This window comes from Schistocerca serialis, chromosome 1 (assembly GCF_023864345.2).
Source record: "Schistocerca serialis cubense isolate TAMUIC-IGC-003099 chromosome 1, iqSchSeri2.2, whole genome shotgun sequence".
Classification (NCBI taxonomy): Eukaryota; Metazoa; Arthropoda; class Insecta; order Orthoptera; family Acrididae; genus Schistocerca; species Schistocerca serialis.
The window spans coordinates 1,127,031,719-1,127,048,247 of NC_064638.1; the positions used below are offsets into that span (position 1 = coordinate 1,127,031,719).

The 16,529-nt window shown below is 44.8% G+C and overlaps 1 protein-coding gene across 12 annotated transcripts in view; it reads right to left on the reverse strand.

Moving 5' to 3' along the window:
- The window catches only part of LOC126416983 (sorbin and SH3 domain-containing protein 1), a 1,139,715-nt gene that overhangs the window by 36,398 nt on the left and 1,086,788 nt on the right, over nucleotides 1-16,529 (reverse strand). For all 12 annotated transcript variants that reach the window (XM_050084918.1, XM_050084885.1, XM_050084932.1 and 9 more), the window contains one exon: nucleotides 6,102-6,306. In XM_050084918.1, coding sequence (XP_049940875.1) covers nucleotides 6,102-6,306 — 205 coding nt within the window. The remainder of the gene's footprint in view (nucleotides 1-6,101; nucleotides 6,307-16,529) is intronic.

Consider the following 16,529-nt stretch of genomic DNA (forward strand, 5'->3'; position numbering starts at 1 on the left):
TAGCAGCAGAGGCATACAGGTTAAAAACTAGAAATCTTTGGGACATCAAGCATCCTGCATTAATATAATGAATGCGGTGAATATAGGAATGGTCAGAGAAATGCCAGCTGACTCCAGAATAAACTTCAGTTGCTTCAATAACCGTTTCTGTGTAACCACAGGAAGTAGGGAGCAGTGAAAGGAGGAACCATAACACCGTTCAAGTGACACAGTCTGGGTTAGTAAAGGGTCAAGAATGGACAAAGACACTGTTCCTGGGGTATACAAGCTTGAGTGGAGGGTGCAGTCTCTCTCGTGAAGCTGGCTATGGTATTCCGGGAAGATATATTTGTTGTGAGAGTATGTGCAGAGGAGAATCTTCACAGCTGATACAAGGATCATAGCATCTGCATTCATTCAGACAGCCAAGGAGGATCTGGATCTCTATCAGCCCCTGCAACGAGCTAAGATCATTGCAGTTACAGAATGCCATGAAACCCTTGTGGGGCTGGTCACTGTGGCCGAGTGGTTCTAAGCGCTTCAGTCCGGAACCGCGTTGCTGCTGCAGTCGCTGGTTTGAATACTGCCTCGGGCATGGATGTGTGTGATGTCCTTAGGTTAGTTAGGTTTAAGTAGTTCTAAGTCTATGGGACTGATGACCTCCAATGTTAAGTCCCATAGTGCTTAGAGCCATTTGAGCCAAACCCTTGTGAGGCTAGGAGAAAGCGACTGGGTAAACATGCTGTGTGTCGTTGGCAACTCAGGAATTAACTTGGTAACAAATAAATTTCTAGCTGACCGGTGCAGCCGTGCGGTTCTAGGCGCTTCAGTTTGGAACCGCGTGACCGCTACGGTCGCAGGTTTGAATCCTGCCTCGGGCATGGATGTGTGTGATGTTCTTAGGTTAGTTAGGTTTAAGTAGTACTACGTTCTAGGAGACTGATGACCACAGATGTTAAGCCCCATAGTGCTCAGAGCCGTTTGAACCATTTCGAATAAATTTCTAGGTTGGCCAGAACAGAGGCACAGACTCCATTTGTTGGATTGGAATGCATTTTAAGCATCCCTAAGGTGAAGGTAAAATCTAAATTATGTAGCTGGAACAGGCGGCAGCACATAGAACATTGGGCTAAAACACAAAAACAAAAACATGCAACATAAATATTCTCAAAATCATGTTTAAAGAGAAGTTCTGTAGTCCTGGGCGGCGATTTCAGGGAGTGCTAAATTCGTTTTCTTGAAGAAAATAACCTTGTTTCACTAAGCGCCTAGCATCCAGCGTATGTTAGTCTATCGATTATTCATAGGATTTTGAAACACATCCCTGTTGGGTTTGAACATTTCTGAACACCTCTAAATTGATTTCTGAACGGATCATAAGTTGATTTTTGGATGTGTGCATAGCGTATGTGATGTCTCTGCAAGGGGAATTCCCGTCGCATCTAGAAATAAAAAAACTTCCCCGCAGACAGAAGGGGACGGGGCTATACGAGATGAGCCGAACAGGTGAATGCCAAACTCTCTTTGTTTATGTGGTTGACTGGGCTTGAGAATGATCAGCGCTGTAATAATTACAAGCGAAATCCATAGATTCAGACTACCAGACTGGAAATAAAGGACTAACAAGAATTACAGGTAAGATAGATCACATATTATCTTCTCAGTGTATCCAAGAAAATGAAATTTTGACAGAAAATTTTTGCCAGAAAGCTGTACCACTAAGGGCCAGTTGTACAGTCAAACTGGCCGACTGGAATAGGAAAGGTACCACAGGACATTTTAATTTCCATTATCCTGATGGCTTCCACTACAAAGTATACATGTTTGAATTCCACAGAACGAAATACAGTGACATGTGACAGAAGAACACTGTGTGTGGAGGAGTGGCGCTGCACTTTGGCACACTTAAGAGTATATAACATGTCTTACATTTCCTGAAACACGTATGTTTTATATATCAAACTCTTCAGAAAGATGTGCGCTATAAAATGAGCTTATTTTTGAAAAATACATATTTTTTTTTACTCTACTGGCCATTAAAATTGATACACCAAGAAGAAATGCAGATGATAAACGGGTATTCATTGGGCAATTATATTATACTAGAACTGACATGTAATTACATTTTCACGCAATTTGGGTGCATAGATCCTGAGAAATCAGTACCCAGAACAACCACCTCTGGACGTAATAACGTCCTTGAGACGCCTGGGCATTGAGTCAAACAGAGTTTGGATGGTGTGTACGGGTACAGCTGCCCATGCAGCTTCAGCACGATACCACAGTTCATCAAGAGTAGTGACTGGCGTATTGTGACGAGCCAGTTGCTCGGCCACCATTGACCAGACGTTTCCAATTGGTGAGAGATCTGGAGAATGTGCTGGCCAGGGCAGCAATCGAACATTTTCTGTACCCAGAAAGGCCCGTACAGGACCTGCAACATGTGGTCCTGCATTATCCTGCTGAAAAGTAGGGTTTCGCAATGGATCGAATGAAGGGTACGGCCACGGGTCGTAACACATCTGAGATGTAACGTCCACTGTTCAAAGTGACGTCAATGCGAACAACAGGTGACCGAAACGTGTAACCAATGGCACCCCATACCATCACGCCGGGTGATACGCCAGTATGGCGATGACGAATACACGCTTCCAATGTGTGTTCACAGTGATGTCGCCAAACATGGATGCGATCATCATGATGCTACAAACAGAACCTGGATTCATCCGAAAAAATGACGTTTTGCCATTCGTGCACCCAGGTTCGTCGTTGAGACACCATTGCAGGCGCTCCTGTCTGTGATGCAGCGTAAATGGTAACCGCAGCCACGGTCTCCGAGCTGATAGTCCATGCTGCTGCAAACGTCATCGAACTGTTCGTGCTGATGGTTGTTGTCTTGCAAACGTCCCCATCTGTTGACTCAGGGATCGAGACGTGGTTGCACGATCCGTTACTGCCACGCGGATAAGATGCCTGTCATCTCGACTGCTAGTGATTCGAGGCCGTTGGGGTCCAGCACGGCGTTCCGTATTACCCTCCTGAACCCACCGATTCCATATTCTGCTAACAGTCATTGGATCTCGACCAACGCGAGCTGCAATGTCGCGATACGATAAACCGCAAATCGCGATAGCCTACAATCCGACCTTTATCAAAGTCGGAAACGCGATGGTACGCATTTCTCCTCCTTACACGAGGCTTCACAACAACGTTTCACCAGGCAACGGCGGTCAACTGCTGTTTGTCTATGAGAAATCGGTTGGAAATTTTCCTCATGTCAGCACGTTGTAGGTGTCGCCACCGGCGCCAACCTTGTGTGAATGCTCTGAAAAGCTAATCATTTGCATATCACAGCATCTTCTTCCTGTCGGTTAAATTTCGCGTCTGTATCACGCCATCTTCGTGGTGTAGCAATTTTAATGGCCAGTAGTGTATTTTCGACGTCTTATCTTAAAGTCTCGAGGGGTGGAGGGGGGCGGGTTGGAAGCGCGTCACTATTGAACTTTTGCCCCGGTTCGGAAATACCGTAGATCCGGTGCTGACTGCCTAGGTGGCGAGCGAGTTGTTGCTCACCTACCCGGCTCAGAGCCATTTGAACCATTTTTTGTTACAGAAGAAATATTACAGCTTGTGTTTGGAAAAATGATTAGACGAATTGAATTGTGTATTCAACAACAGGGGGTACACTTTCAACATTTAATGTGAAAATTTGTAAGTAAAAATGAATATTCAATAAACTAATAACTTGTATTTCACTGAGTTTCATTTCGGTATATTCACTTCGGCATACGGCACGCGCGGCTAACAATCATACGGCACTGCAGAGAAAAAATGGTTCAAATGGCTCTGAGCACTATGGGACTTAACATCTGAGGTCATCAGTCCCCTAGAACGCAGGACTACTTAAACCTAACTAACCTAAGGACATCACACACATCCATGCCCGAGGCAGGATTCGAACCTGCGACCGTAGCAGCAGCACGGTTCCGGACTGAAGCACCTAGAACCGTTCGGCCACTGAGGCCGGCGCAATGCAGAGAGACTTTTTGAACACCCCGTAGTTGGTGTGCCAGCATTCGTGGTACATTCTACATATCGCTAATACCACCCTCAGTTATGCAGTTTGAGTGTACTCATGTGAAGCTGTCGATGTGCCATCGCTCGGCGTATATCTTAGATAACCGTGGTACAACAACCGAGTTAGAAAACTGCTGCGGAAGCAAAGGGAACTTCACAGCAAACATAAACATAGCCAAAGCCTTGCAGACAAACAAAAACTACGCGAAGCGAAATGCAGTGCGAGGAGGGCTATGCGAGAGGCGTTCAATGAATTCGAGTTCTATGTACTGACTTGGCAGAAAATCTAAGAAATTTTGGTCTTATGTCAAAGCGGTAGGTAGATCAAAACAAAATGTCCAGACACTCTGTGACCGAAATGGTACTGAAACAGAAGATGACAGAGTAAAGGCCGAAAAACTAAATGTATTTTTCCAAAGCTGTTTCACAGAGGAAGACTGCAGTGTAGTTTCTTCTCTAGATTGTCGCACATATGACAAAATGGTAGATATCAAAATAGACGACAGAGGGATAGAGAAACAATTAAAATCGCTCAAAAGAGGAAAGGACGCTGGACCTGATGGGATACCAGTTCGATTTTACACAGAGTGCGCGAAGGAACTTGCCCCCCTTCTTGCAGCTGTGTACCGTAGGTCTCTAGAAGAGCGTAGCGTTCCAAAGGATTGGAAAAGGGCACAGGTCATCCCCGTTTTCAAGAAGGGACGTCGAACAGATGTGCAGAACTATAGACATATATCTCTGACGTCGATAAGTTGTAGAATGTTGGAACACGTATTATGATCGAGTATAATGACTGTTCTGGAGACTAGAAATCTACTCTGTAGGAACCAGCATGGGTAAGAAAAAGACGGTCGTGTGAAACCCAGCTCGCGCTATTCGTCCACGAGACTCAGAGAGCCATAGACACGGGTTCCCAGGTAGATGCCGTGTTTCTTGACTTCTGCAAGGCGTTCGATACAGTTCCCCACAGTCGTTTAATGAACAAAGTAAGAGCATATGGACTATCAGACCAATTGTGTGATTGGATTGAGGAGTTCCTAGATAACAGAACGCAGCATGTCATTCTCAATGGAGAGAAGTCTTCCGAAGTAAGAGTAATTTCAGGTGTGCCGCAGGGGAGTGTCGTAGGACCGTTGCTATACACAATATACATAAATGACCTTGTGGATGACATCGGAAGTTCACTGAGGCCTTTTGCGGATGATGCTGTGGTATATCGAGAGGTTGTAACAATGGAAAATTGTACTGAAATGCAGGAGGATCTGCAACGAATTGACGCATGGTGCAGGGAATGGCAATTGAATCTCAATGTAGACAAGTGTAATGTGCTGCGAATACATAGAAAGATAGATCCCTTATAATTTAGCTACAATATAGCAGGTCAGCAACTGGAAGCAGTTAATTCCATAAATTATCTGGGAGTAGGCATTAGGAGTGATTTAAAATCGAATGACCATATAAAATTAATCGTCGGTAAAGCAGGTGCCAGACTGAGATTCATTGGAAGAATCCTAAGGAAATGCAGTCCGAAAACAAAGGAAGTAGGTTACAGTGCGCTTGTTCGCCCACTGCTTGACTACTGCTCAACAGTGTGGGATCCGTACCAGATAGGGTTGATAGAAGAGATAGAGAAGATCACACGGAGAGCAGCGCGCTTCGTTACAGGATCATTTAGTAATCGCGAAAGCGTTACGGAGATGATTGATAAACTGCAGTGGAAGACTCTGCAGGAGAGACACTCAGTAGCTCGGTACGGGCTTTTGTTGAAGCTTCGAGAACATACCTTCACCGAGGAGTCAAGCAGTATATTGCTCCCTCCTAAGTATATCTCGCGAAGAGACCATGAGGATAAAATCAGAGAGATTAGAGCCCACACAGAAGCATATCGACAATCTTTCTTTCCACGAACAATACGAGAGTGGAATAGAACTGAGAACGGACAGAGGTACTCAAGGTACCCTCCGCCACACACCGTCAGGTGGCCTCCGGAGTATGGATGTAGATGTAGATGCAGCGCCACCGCCACGCAGCTGGAGCGTACTCACGTGAAGTTGTCGGTGTGGCGGCGGCTGTGCATGTCTTGCAGCTCCTGCAGGTACTTGCGGCGGCGCTCCTCCTGGTAGATCCTGCGCATAGCCTCCGCCTGCCGGCGGGCCAGTTCCTCCTCGGAGAGCGCCTCCTTCGCCTCGGACCGCACCGGACTGCGGTAGTGGATGGTCACCTCCGACTCCACATAGCGGTGCGGCGACTCTGCAACCAGACGACGGCGTCTCCGTCAGCCTCGCCCGCGGCCCACATACAAGTAGCGCTGCCAAGTAGGCGGCGCGTGGCGTGTTTACCTTAAGCCGCCGCAGCCGGAAACGTCCGCTACTCTCTCTCCATCCGCCGGCTAAACACCAAATACCTCACTTCGGAGAACTACTGTACAATACGGGGGTTGGACAAAAGCACCGAAACGCCAAAAACACAACGTATAATACAGGGTCGTCCACTGACGTGACTGGGCCAAATAACTCACGAAATAAGCGTCAAACGAAAAAACTACAAAGAACGAAACTTGTCTAGCTTGAAGGGGGAAACCAGATGGCGCTATGGCTGGCCCGCTAGATGACGCTGCCATTGGTCAAACGGATATCAACTACGTTTTTTTTAAATAGGAACCCCCATTTTTATTACATATTCGTGTAGTACGTAGAAATATGAATGTTTTAGTTGGATCACGTTTTTCGCTTTGTGATAGATGGCGCTGTAATAGTCAAAAACATATGGCTCACAATTTTAGACTAACAGTTGGTAACAGGTAGGTTTTTTAAATTAAAATACAGAAGGTAGGTACGTTTGAACATTTTATTTCGGTTGTTCCAATGTGACACATGTACCTTTGTGAACTTATCATTTCTGAGAAACGCATGCTGTTACAGCGTTGTTGTTGTTGTGGTCTTCAGTCCTGAGACTGGTTTGGTGCAGCTCTCCATGCTACTCTGTCCTGTGCAAGCTCCTTCATCTCCCATAACTTACTGCAACCTACATCCTTCTGAATCTGCTAAGTGTATATATCTCTTAGTCTCCCTCTACGATTTTTACCCTCCACACTGCCTTCCAATGCTAAATTTGTGATCCCCTGATGCCTCAGAACATGTCCTAACAATCGATCCCTTCTTCTAGTCAAGTTGTGCCACAAACTCCTCTTCTCCCCAATTCTATTCAATACCTCCTCATAAGTTATGTGATCTACCCATCTAATCTTCAGCATTCTTCTGTAGCACCACATTTCAAAAGCTTCTATTCTCTTCTTGTCTAAACTATTTATAGTCCATGTTTCACTTCCATACATGGCTACACTCCATACAAATACTTTCAGAAACGACTTCCTGACACTTAAATCTATACTCGAAGTTAACAAATTTCTCTTCTTCAGAAACGCTTTCCTTGCCATTGCCAGTCTACATTTTATATCCTCTCTACTTTGACCATTATCAGTTATTTTGCTCCCCAAATAGCAAAACTCCTTTACTACTTTAAGCGTCTCATTTCCTAATGTAATTCCCTCAGCATCACCAGACTTAATTCGACTACATTCCATTATCCTCGTTACAGCGTGATTACCTGTAAATACCACATTAAAGCAATAAATGCTCAAAATGATGTCCTCTCAACAGCGAGTAGTTCGCCTTCCGTAATGTTAGCGCATGCTTTGACAATGCGCTGACGCATGTTGTCAGGCGTTGTCGGTGGATCACGATAGCAAATATCCTTCAACTTTCCCCACAGAAAGATATCCGGGGACGTCAGAACCGGTGAACGTGCGGGCCATGGTATGGTGCTTCGACGACCAATCCACCTGTCATGAAATGTGCTATTCAATGCTGCTTCAACCGCACGCGGGCTATGTGCGGGACATCCATCATGTTGGAAGTACATCGCCATTCTGTCATGCAGTGAAACCTCTTGTAGTAACATCGGTGTAATATTACGTACGAATTCAGCATACATTGCACCATTCAGATTCCCATCGCTAAAATGGGGGCCAATTATCCTTTCTCCCATAATGCCGTACCATACATTAACCCGCCAAGGTCGCTGATGTTCCACTTGTCGCAGCCATCGTGGATTTTCCGTTGCCCAATAGTGCATATTATGCCGGTTTACGTTACCGCTGGCGTCCAAAAAATCTGTCATCGTCCCGTAATTTCTCTTGTGCCCAGTGACAGAACTGTACACGACGTTCAAAGTCGTCGCCATGCAATTCCTGGTGCATAGAAATATGGTTCTTAACACCGACGTTTTTGGGATTCCCGATTCTCGAGCAATTTCTCTGCTACTGATGTGCAGATCAGCCGCGACAGCAGTTAAAACACCTACTTGGGCATCATCATTTGTTGCAGGTCGCGGTTGACGTTTCACATGTGGCTGAACATTCCTGTTTCCTTAAATAACGTAACTACCCTGCGAATGAGCAGCATACATAGCACACGCCCGTTGGGCATTTTGATCACAATAGCCATACATCAAAACGATATCGACCTTTTCCGCAATTGGTAAACGGTCCATTCTAACACGGTTAATGTATTACGAAGCAAATACCGTCCGCACTGGCGGAATGTTAGGTGATACCACGTAGTTACACGTTCGTGACTATTACAGCGCCATCCATCACAAAGCGAAAAAAGTAGTCCAACTAAAACATTCGTATTTCTTTACGTACTACACGAATATGTAATAAAAATGGGGGTTTATTTTAAAAACGCAGTTGATATCCATTTGACCTATGACAGTGCCATCTAGCGGGCTGAAATAAGCATAAAGGTTTTCAGAAAGTTGTTGTGACCGGTAACCTTTTGTTTTATTCTTCAATTTTTACTTTCCATTATCGGTTTCCAATTTCCTAGCGAGTCATTATCAGATGGTTAATATTTATTACATATTTGTAGCATTGTTAGGGTCATGGAGCCGTGACAAAATGTCTAAACGAGGCATGTAAGTGTTCCACATACAAAATGGATAGAAATTTCAGGTCAAAATGAGAATAATGCATCACGTAAGAAATGTTTCACGCAGTCTAACGTACAGATAAATGTTAAGCTGTATACTAAAAATGGTTCAAATGGCTCTGAGCACTATGGGACTCAACTGCCGTGGTCATAAGTCCCCTAGAACTTCGAACTACTTAAACCTAACTAACCTAAGGACATCACACACATCCATGCCCGAGGCGGGATTCGAACCCGCGACCGTAGCGGTCGTGCGGTTCCAGACTGTAGCGCCTTTAACCGCTCGGCCACTACGGCCGGCTAGCTGTATACTAACAAAAGTTCTGTAGTCTAAATGACGTGTATTGTAATTTTTTGTGTATTGTGAATTAGATTGAAAAGTTTGTTACAGAGCCATAGAAGTTTACGGGAGAAGACGGCGCTCCCAACTTGTTGTTGTTGTGGTCTTCAGTCCTGAGACTGGTTTGATGCAGCTCTCCATGCTACTCTATTCTGTGCAAGCTTCTTCATCTCCCAGTGCTTACTGCAACCTACATCCTTCTGAATCTGCTTAGTACGATTTTTACCCTCCACGCTGCCCTCCAATGCTAAATTTGTGATCCCTTGATGCCTCAGAACATGTCCTACCAACCGGTCCCTTCTTCTTGTCAAGTTGTGCCACAAACTCCTCTTCTCCCCAATTCTATTCAATACCTCGTCATTAGTTATGTGATCTACCCATCTAATCTTCAGCATTCTTCTGTAGCATCACATTTCGAAAGCTTCTATTCTCTTCTTGTCCAAACTATTTATCGTCCATGCTCCCAACTTATCTGAATTAAAAAAATGTTGCAGTATGTGCCTTTGACGCTACACAACGCCCACGTCACTGAAGCTGTAGAACCAACGGGCAGTCATAAAATACGATATTGCGCTGTTGAAAAGTTCTAACAACGATGTTCATTTGCTTTTCTATAGTTTGTACTAATGGCTAGAATGATTTTTCTGGGCAATCGAGTTCTAGGTTTGGAGTCGACTGGGTGTATTGCTCGCCAGAGTACGGTAATCCAACTAGTAATAAGAAAGTAATTTTCTTTGGGGTAAATTGGTTAAGTTTGCTGTTTTCTGTAAATGTGTTCCAATTAATACCGATATTTTTTTCCAAATTAAGGGGAGAAGAAACGAAACCGAGACTTACAACATAAATAATTAATCTGGGTAATGAAGTACTATCTATGGTGACGAATAAAAAGTGATCAGTTAGCCGATCGCGATGTGAGTTAGATCTCGAACGGGTTTGGAAATATGTTTAAAGTAAACTTTTTGGATTGGCAATTGTACCGATCATCATTGGTAGCTAATCCATAGGCATTAACGATATGGAAAAATTAATTACACAATCAGATGTATGATGACAATCATTACATAACTGATTTTCTTTTTATAAGGAAAAAATATATTACTAATTGACAAATGCAATGAAACAGAACTTGACACAGAGTATAAGTTACCGAATGAAGGAGACATGGAGCTAGTTATCTTTGGATGAAATAGCATCGCTAGTTAGTTACTGAAGTTTAACTGACAGAAACAGGACGGTAAGTGGAAAAGGAACTTCCACCATAACTTACGGAAGAATGAAATATTAATGAGTTAATCCATTCATTCATTTAATTAAAAATACCGAAAAGAAGATCTTAGTAGATGTTGAATACATGATTGGATGAATCAGAAAGATTATGATTTTTCGTAGCCACAGGAATTACAACAAAGATTTTAGTACATCCATAATAATTTACTATCGATACAACCATAGCATTCGTGCATTGCTAGAACTTGTGAGTCACTGTGAAGGAGTAATATTGTTGCTTCTTTTGGTTATAAGGTAAAGGACGCCTAGACTAAAATAATAATCTACTATACGCATTGCTATATAAATATCTGATCAAATAATATATGATTATCTCTATCTCAAGTTTTTACCTTTCTTAGTTTTCCGTAAGAATTACTGATATGACAAGCTAAGGAAAGGGAATGTTACCGCAATTGCAAAATAAATGTCATAACTAGTATAGTCAGCTTCTACTATCATTAAGTGTATGTATTACTTACAAGGGCTGAGATCACAGTTGCGACAGGACACGCCCATGAAGCACGACACAGTGGAACTACAAGAACTACCCTTTCGATATGCCACGGATGTAACCGCCCGCCAGTGGAGAGTTGCGAACAGAGTGAATACAGGTCACGTGCTACACGCCGGAAAAGCCACTTGAAATGCAAATTTTCTTTTCCGCGCGCCGTGACGTTACACAGTATTCGCTACTCACTCTGAATTTTCCATTTACGCCCTCATTGGCGTTCCGCACCCACGTCGACAACGGCACACCACTAAAAAACGTGCACGCGGAAAAACTGCGTCTGGCGAACAGCCTATTTACGTGGGCGTCTCCCGGCGCTGGCTCTGCTGCTGACGTAGGCGCCGGCAGTGGCCAAAGCGCGCGCTACTTTCCATCAACTCGCCAGCAGCCGGTCGTGGGAAAGGTAACATCTCTCCAAAAATCAGCACGGATATAGGAAGCACCGCTCGTGTGAAACTCCGATCCATCTCTTCGCACGGTACATCCTAGCGAGTAGTGGGTGTTGGGGAACGGGTAGATTCGGTCTTACGTTTACGAAAACGGTTCATCTTTCAATATAGTCAATTGATAAGAAAGAAACTAGAAATCATAACTTAACGTTTTCTAAAAGTACACTACTGGCCATTAAAATTGCTACACCAAGAAGAAATGCATTGGACAATTATATTATACTAGGACTGACATGTGGTTACATTTTCACGCAATTTGGGTGCATAGATCCTGAGAAACCAGTACCCAGAACAACCACCTCTGGCCGTAATAACGGCCTTGATACGCCTGGGCATTGAGTCAAACAGAGCTGGGATGGCGTGTACAGGTACAGCTGTCCATGCAGCTTCAACACGATACCACAGTTCATCAAGAGTAGTGACTGGCGTATTGTGACGAGCCAGTTGCTAGACCACCATTGACCAGACGTTTTCATTTGGTGAGAGATCTGGAGAATGTGCTGGCCAGGGCAGCAGTCGACCATTTGCTGTATCCAGAAAGGCCCGTACAGGACCTGCAACATGCGGTCGTGCATTATCCAGCTGAAATATAGGGTTTCGCAGGGATTGGATGAAGGGTAGAGCCACTGGTCGTAACACATCTGAAATGTAGCGTCCACTGTTCAAAGTGACGTCAATGCGAACAAGAGGTGACCGAGACGTGTAACCAATGGCACCCCATACCATCACGCCGGGTGATACGCCAGTATGGCGATGACGAATACACGCTTCCAACGTGCGTTCACCGCGATTCGCCAAACACGGATGCGACCATCACGATGCTGTAAACAGAACCTGGATTCATCCGAAAAAATGACGTTTTGCCATTCGTGCACCCAGGTTCGTCGTTGAGTATACAATCGCAGGCGCTCCTGTCTGTGATGCAGCGTCAAGGGTAATCGCAGCCGTGCTCTCCGAGCTGATAGTTCATGCTGCTGCAAACGTCGTCGAACTGTTCGTGCATATGGTTGTTGTCTTGCAAACGTCCCCATCTGTTGAGTGAGGGATCGAGACGTGGTTGCACGATCCGTTACAGCCGTGCGGATAAGATGCCTGTCATCTCGACCGCTGGTGATACGAGGCCTCTGGGATCCAGCACGGCGTTCCGTATTACCCTCCTGTACCCACCGATTCCATACGCTGCTAACAGTCGCTGGATCTCGGCGAAAGCAAGCAGCAATGTTGCGATACGATAAACCGCAATCGCGATAGGCTACAATCCGACCTTTGTCAAAGTCGGAAACGCGATGGTACGCATTTCTCCTCCTTACACGAGGCATCACAACAACGTTTCAACAGGCAACGCCGGTCAGCTGCTGTTTGTGTATGAGAAATCAGTTGGAAACTTTCCTCATGTCAGCACGCTGTAGGTGTCGCCACCGGCGCCAACCTTTTGTGAATGCTCTGAAAAGCTAATCATTTGCATATGACAGTATCTTCTTCCTGTCGGTTAAATTTCGGGTCTGTAGCACGTCATCTTCGTGGTGTAGTAATTTTAATGGCCAGTAGTGTATATATTTCTGATTTACACAGTAACTCGTCCATTTATCACAGACTACGCAGTTGTTGCGATGCCTTTCAAGATGCTCGTATAAGAATGGCAACGAGATACGTGAATACAGAGTGATCATAATTAAACTTTCAAAAAGCTGTAGAAATAACACCACTGGTCAGAATGACGTCAAATTGCAAACTGAATATTATCGGAGAAGGGAGGAAACGTATGGCAGAAGAAAAAAAGATAGTGTGAAAACAGATCAATAGATGGCGCTGTATGTGTCAGAATACGTAAGTGAAAACACCTGTCATGCGCACAACCCATGGAAGTTGGTATAAACACGTCGGGTACATGGCTTTTCCTCCTTTCGTGTCTGCGACATTCGCCATGACTGTCTCAATGCAGGATCGCGCTCTGCCTGTAAAGCTGTATTACAAGAATGGTGACTGTGCACACGTCGCTCTGCAGAAGTTCCGGACACTGACGGGTTTGAAAAAAGGAGTTTGTCCGCTGACTGCTGTGGGTCTAGAGAAAATGATTCGGAAATTCGAAAAGACGGGTTCTTTTGGCGTGCAACCTGGTAGAGGGAGGAAACGAATTGATTCGACATCAGTGGAAGCAGTGGTCACAGCAATGCAGGAGGAGACGGGTGGTGGTGTGCAAATGTGTAGTGCATGGAGAATTACCCGAACATTGGATATACCCGTGAGTACGGGGCGTAAAATCCTATGAAACATCCTTCTTTGCTATCCATTCAAAATTACCCATGTGCACGAGTTGCTCCCTGTTGTTCCGCCAGCAAGAGAGAGATCTTTGCTTCACAATTTCTTGCTCGCATGGAAGGGGACAATGATCGGCCGGATCGGCCGTGGAAGATTTTTGTGGACAGACGAAGCCCACTTCCATCTGACAGGATATGTCAATACATAGAACTGTCGAATATAAGCAACGGGAAATCCTCACTCAAATCAACCAGTACCACTTCATCCTGAAAAGGTCACTGTGTGGTGCGGGTTTACGGCATCATTTACCATAGAGTCATGGTTTTTTTCGAAGAGATAGGTGCTTCCGGTCCTGTTACCTGTACCGTCACTGGTAAGCGCTACGAGTGTCTTTTGCGCAACTACGTCATTCCAGCTCTCCAACAGCGTGGATGGGATCATTTTTATGTAAGATGACGCACCGCTGCACATTGCAAATCCAGTTAAGCAGCTGCTGAAGCGCCATTTAGAAAATGCTAGAATTCTCAGCCGCCATTTCCCTTTAGCCGTCCCGATCACCTGATCTTGATCCGTGTGGAGCTATCTGAAAGACGTTGTGTTCAGTGTTCCGATTGAAAACTTGGCTGCATTGAAGGCACGCATTGCGCAACACATTCTGAACGTGACCTCGAAAAAACTGCGATCAGTTATGGAACATGCTTTTCCTCGATTTCAATTTGTTGCAGAAAACTGTGGACAGCATACTGAACATGTTTTGCGCCAGTCACACTGGAGTTAATAATCCGATTTGATTCTGATTCATGCTTTTATGCGGTTTTTGGCCTCAGGACAATTAAAAACCCATTTGATTGATGCTTTTTATGTGGTTTTTGGCCTCAGGACACTTATGAACAGACGTGAGTGATGCTTTTTCTGCCGTTTTTGGCCTCAGGATAATTAAAAACCCATTTTTCCCATCCGATGTGACATGACCTTGGTGTGGTGGATGGGCTTATGTAACTAACAGTATCACACCTGTACGCCCATGCACAGTCTGTTTAACATCAAATGTACACATTAGGCATTGTTGTATGATTCATTTGTCATTTGTAGTCGACCACTATTAAATTATGATGCTTACCGCGCCATCTATTGCTACGTTTTGTAACTATTTATTTTTCTTCTGCAGTACGTTTCCCCTTCTCCGACAATATTCCGTTGCAATTTGACGTCATTGTGACCAGTGATGTTGTTTCTACAGCAGTTTGAAAGTTTCACTTTATATTCATGTATCAATACTACACTGAACAGCCAAAACGTTATGTCCACTGCTCATCAGGACGTTGGACGCCGCCTGGTGGCGTTGCGGCCACATGACATAGTAAGGAAATTATGTAAGCGGAGCAGAGACTGAGGGGGGATCACCATAGCGAAGGTATGGGCTGCAAATGGGGAAATCCACTGAGATAAGCGACTTTGACAAAGGACAGATTATTATCACGCAGAGCCTGTGAACTAGTATCTCGAAAACGGCGAAGCTGGTCGAATGTCCACGTGCTACTGTCGTGAGCATCTACGGAAATAGGTAGGACAGTGAAAATCCCATTAGGCGCCAAGTTGTTAGACGTCCAGAACTCTTCAAGAACACGAGGTTCAGAGGTTTGTCTGCTCTGTTAAGTAGGATAGATGGTGATCTGTGGTATCTTCGCCGAAACAGCACAACGGTGGGGCACGTGCAATTGTTTCGGAGCACGCTGTTGATGGTACATTTTTGAACACGGAACTTCACAGCAAAACAGCGCCTACGTGGTCCTTTGTAGATCCAATGACATCGACAATCACGATTATAGTGGGCAAGGGAGCATCAGGATTCGACCGTGAATCATTGGAAACGCGTCGGCTCTTCGGATGAATCATGTTTCTAGCAACGCCGTCATCGAGGCGAACGGCGACTCCTAAGAAGCACGGCGCACCACGGTGGGAGCAGTATTATGCTATGGAAAACATTCTCATGCACTTGCATGGGACCTGTGGCTGTAATGGAAGACATCATTTCAGTACCGGACCACTTGCATACCTTCATACTCGATGTCTTCCCTGACGGCGATGGCATATTTCAGCAGTATAAGAGGTCTGTCTAAAAAGTATCCGACCTTTGATTTTCCCGCGCAAAATAGAGACGATAGCCCGGCCTCACTGTACACAATAAAGGATCTAGACCTTTATGCGCATGCGTGAATTTTGTGCCGCCTTCCAAGCGTCAGTCGTTGCCTGTCGGTCGCTGAATGAGGTGCTACACAACATGTTCGTCGGATTACCGATTCTCTCAAGATGACTGAACGTGTTGAGCAAAGATACTGCATCAAATTTTGTCAAAAGCTTGGTGATTTACAAAGCGAAACAATTCTTTAAGATTCAGCAGGTGTTTGTTGAAGATTCGATACGTGTAACAGAAATTAAGGAATGGTTCAACCGATTCAAAAATGGCCATACATCAGCGGAGAGTGGTCCCAAACTGCTCGGAGTGCAGCTGTTGTTGAGAAAGTGCGAAATTTGGTGATGGCGGATCATCGTTTGACCGTGCGGGAGGTTACCCAAGAGGTTGGAGTGAGTAAAGATTCTGCACATGCAATTTTGCGTGATGATTTGAACACGCACCGAGAGGCTGCGAAATT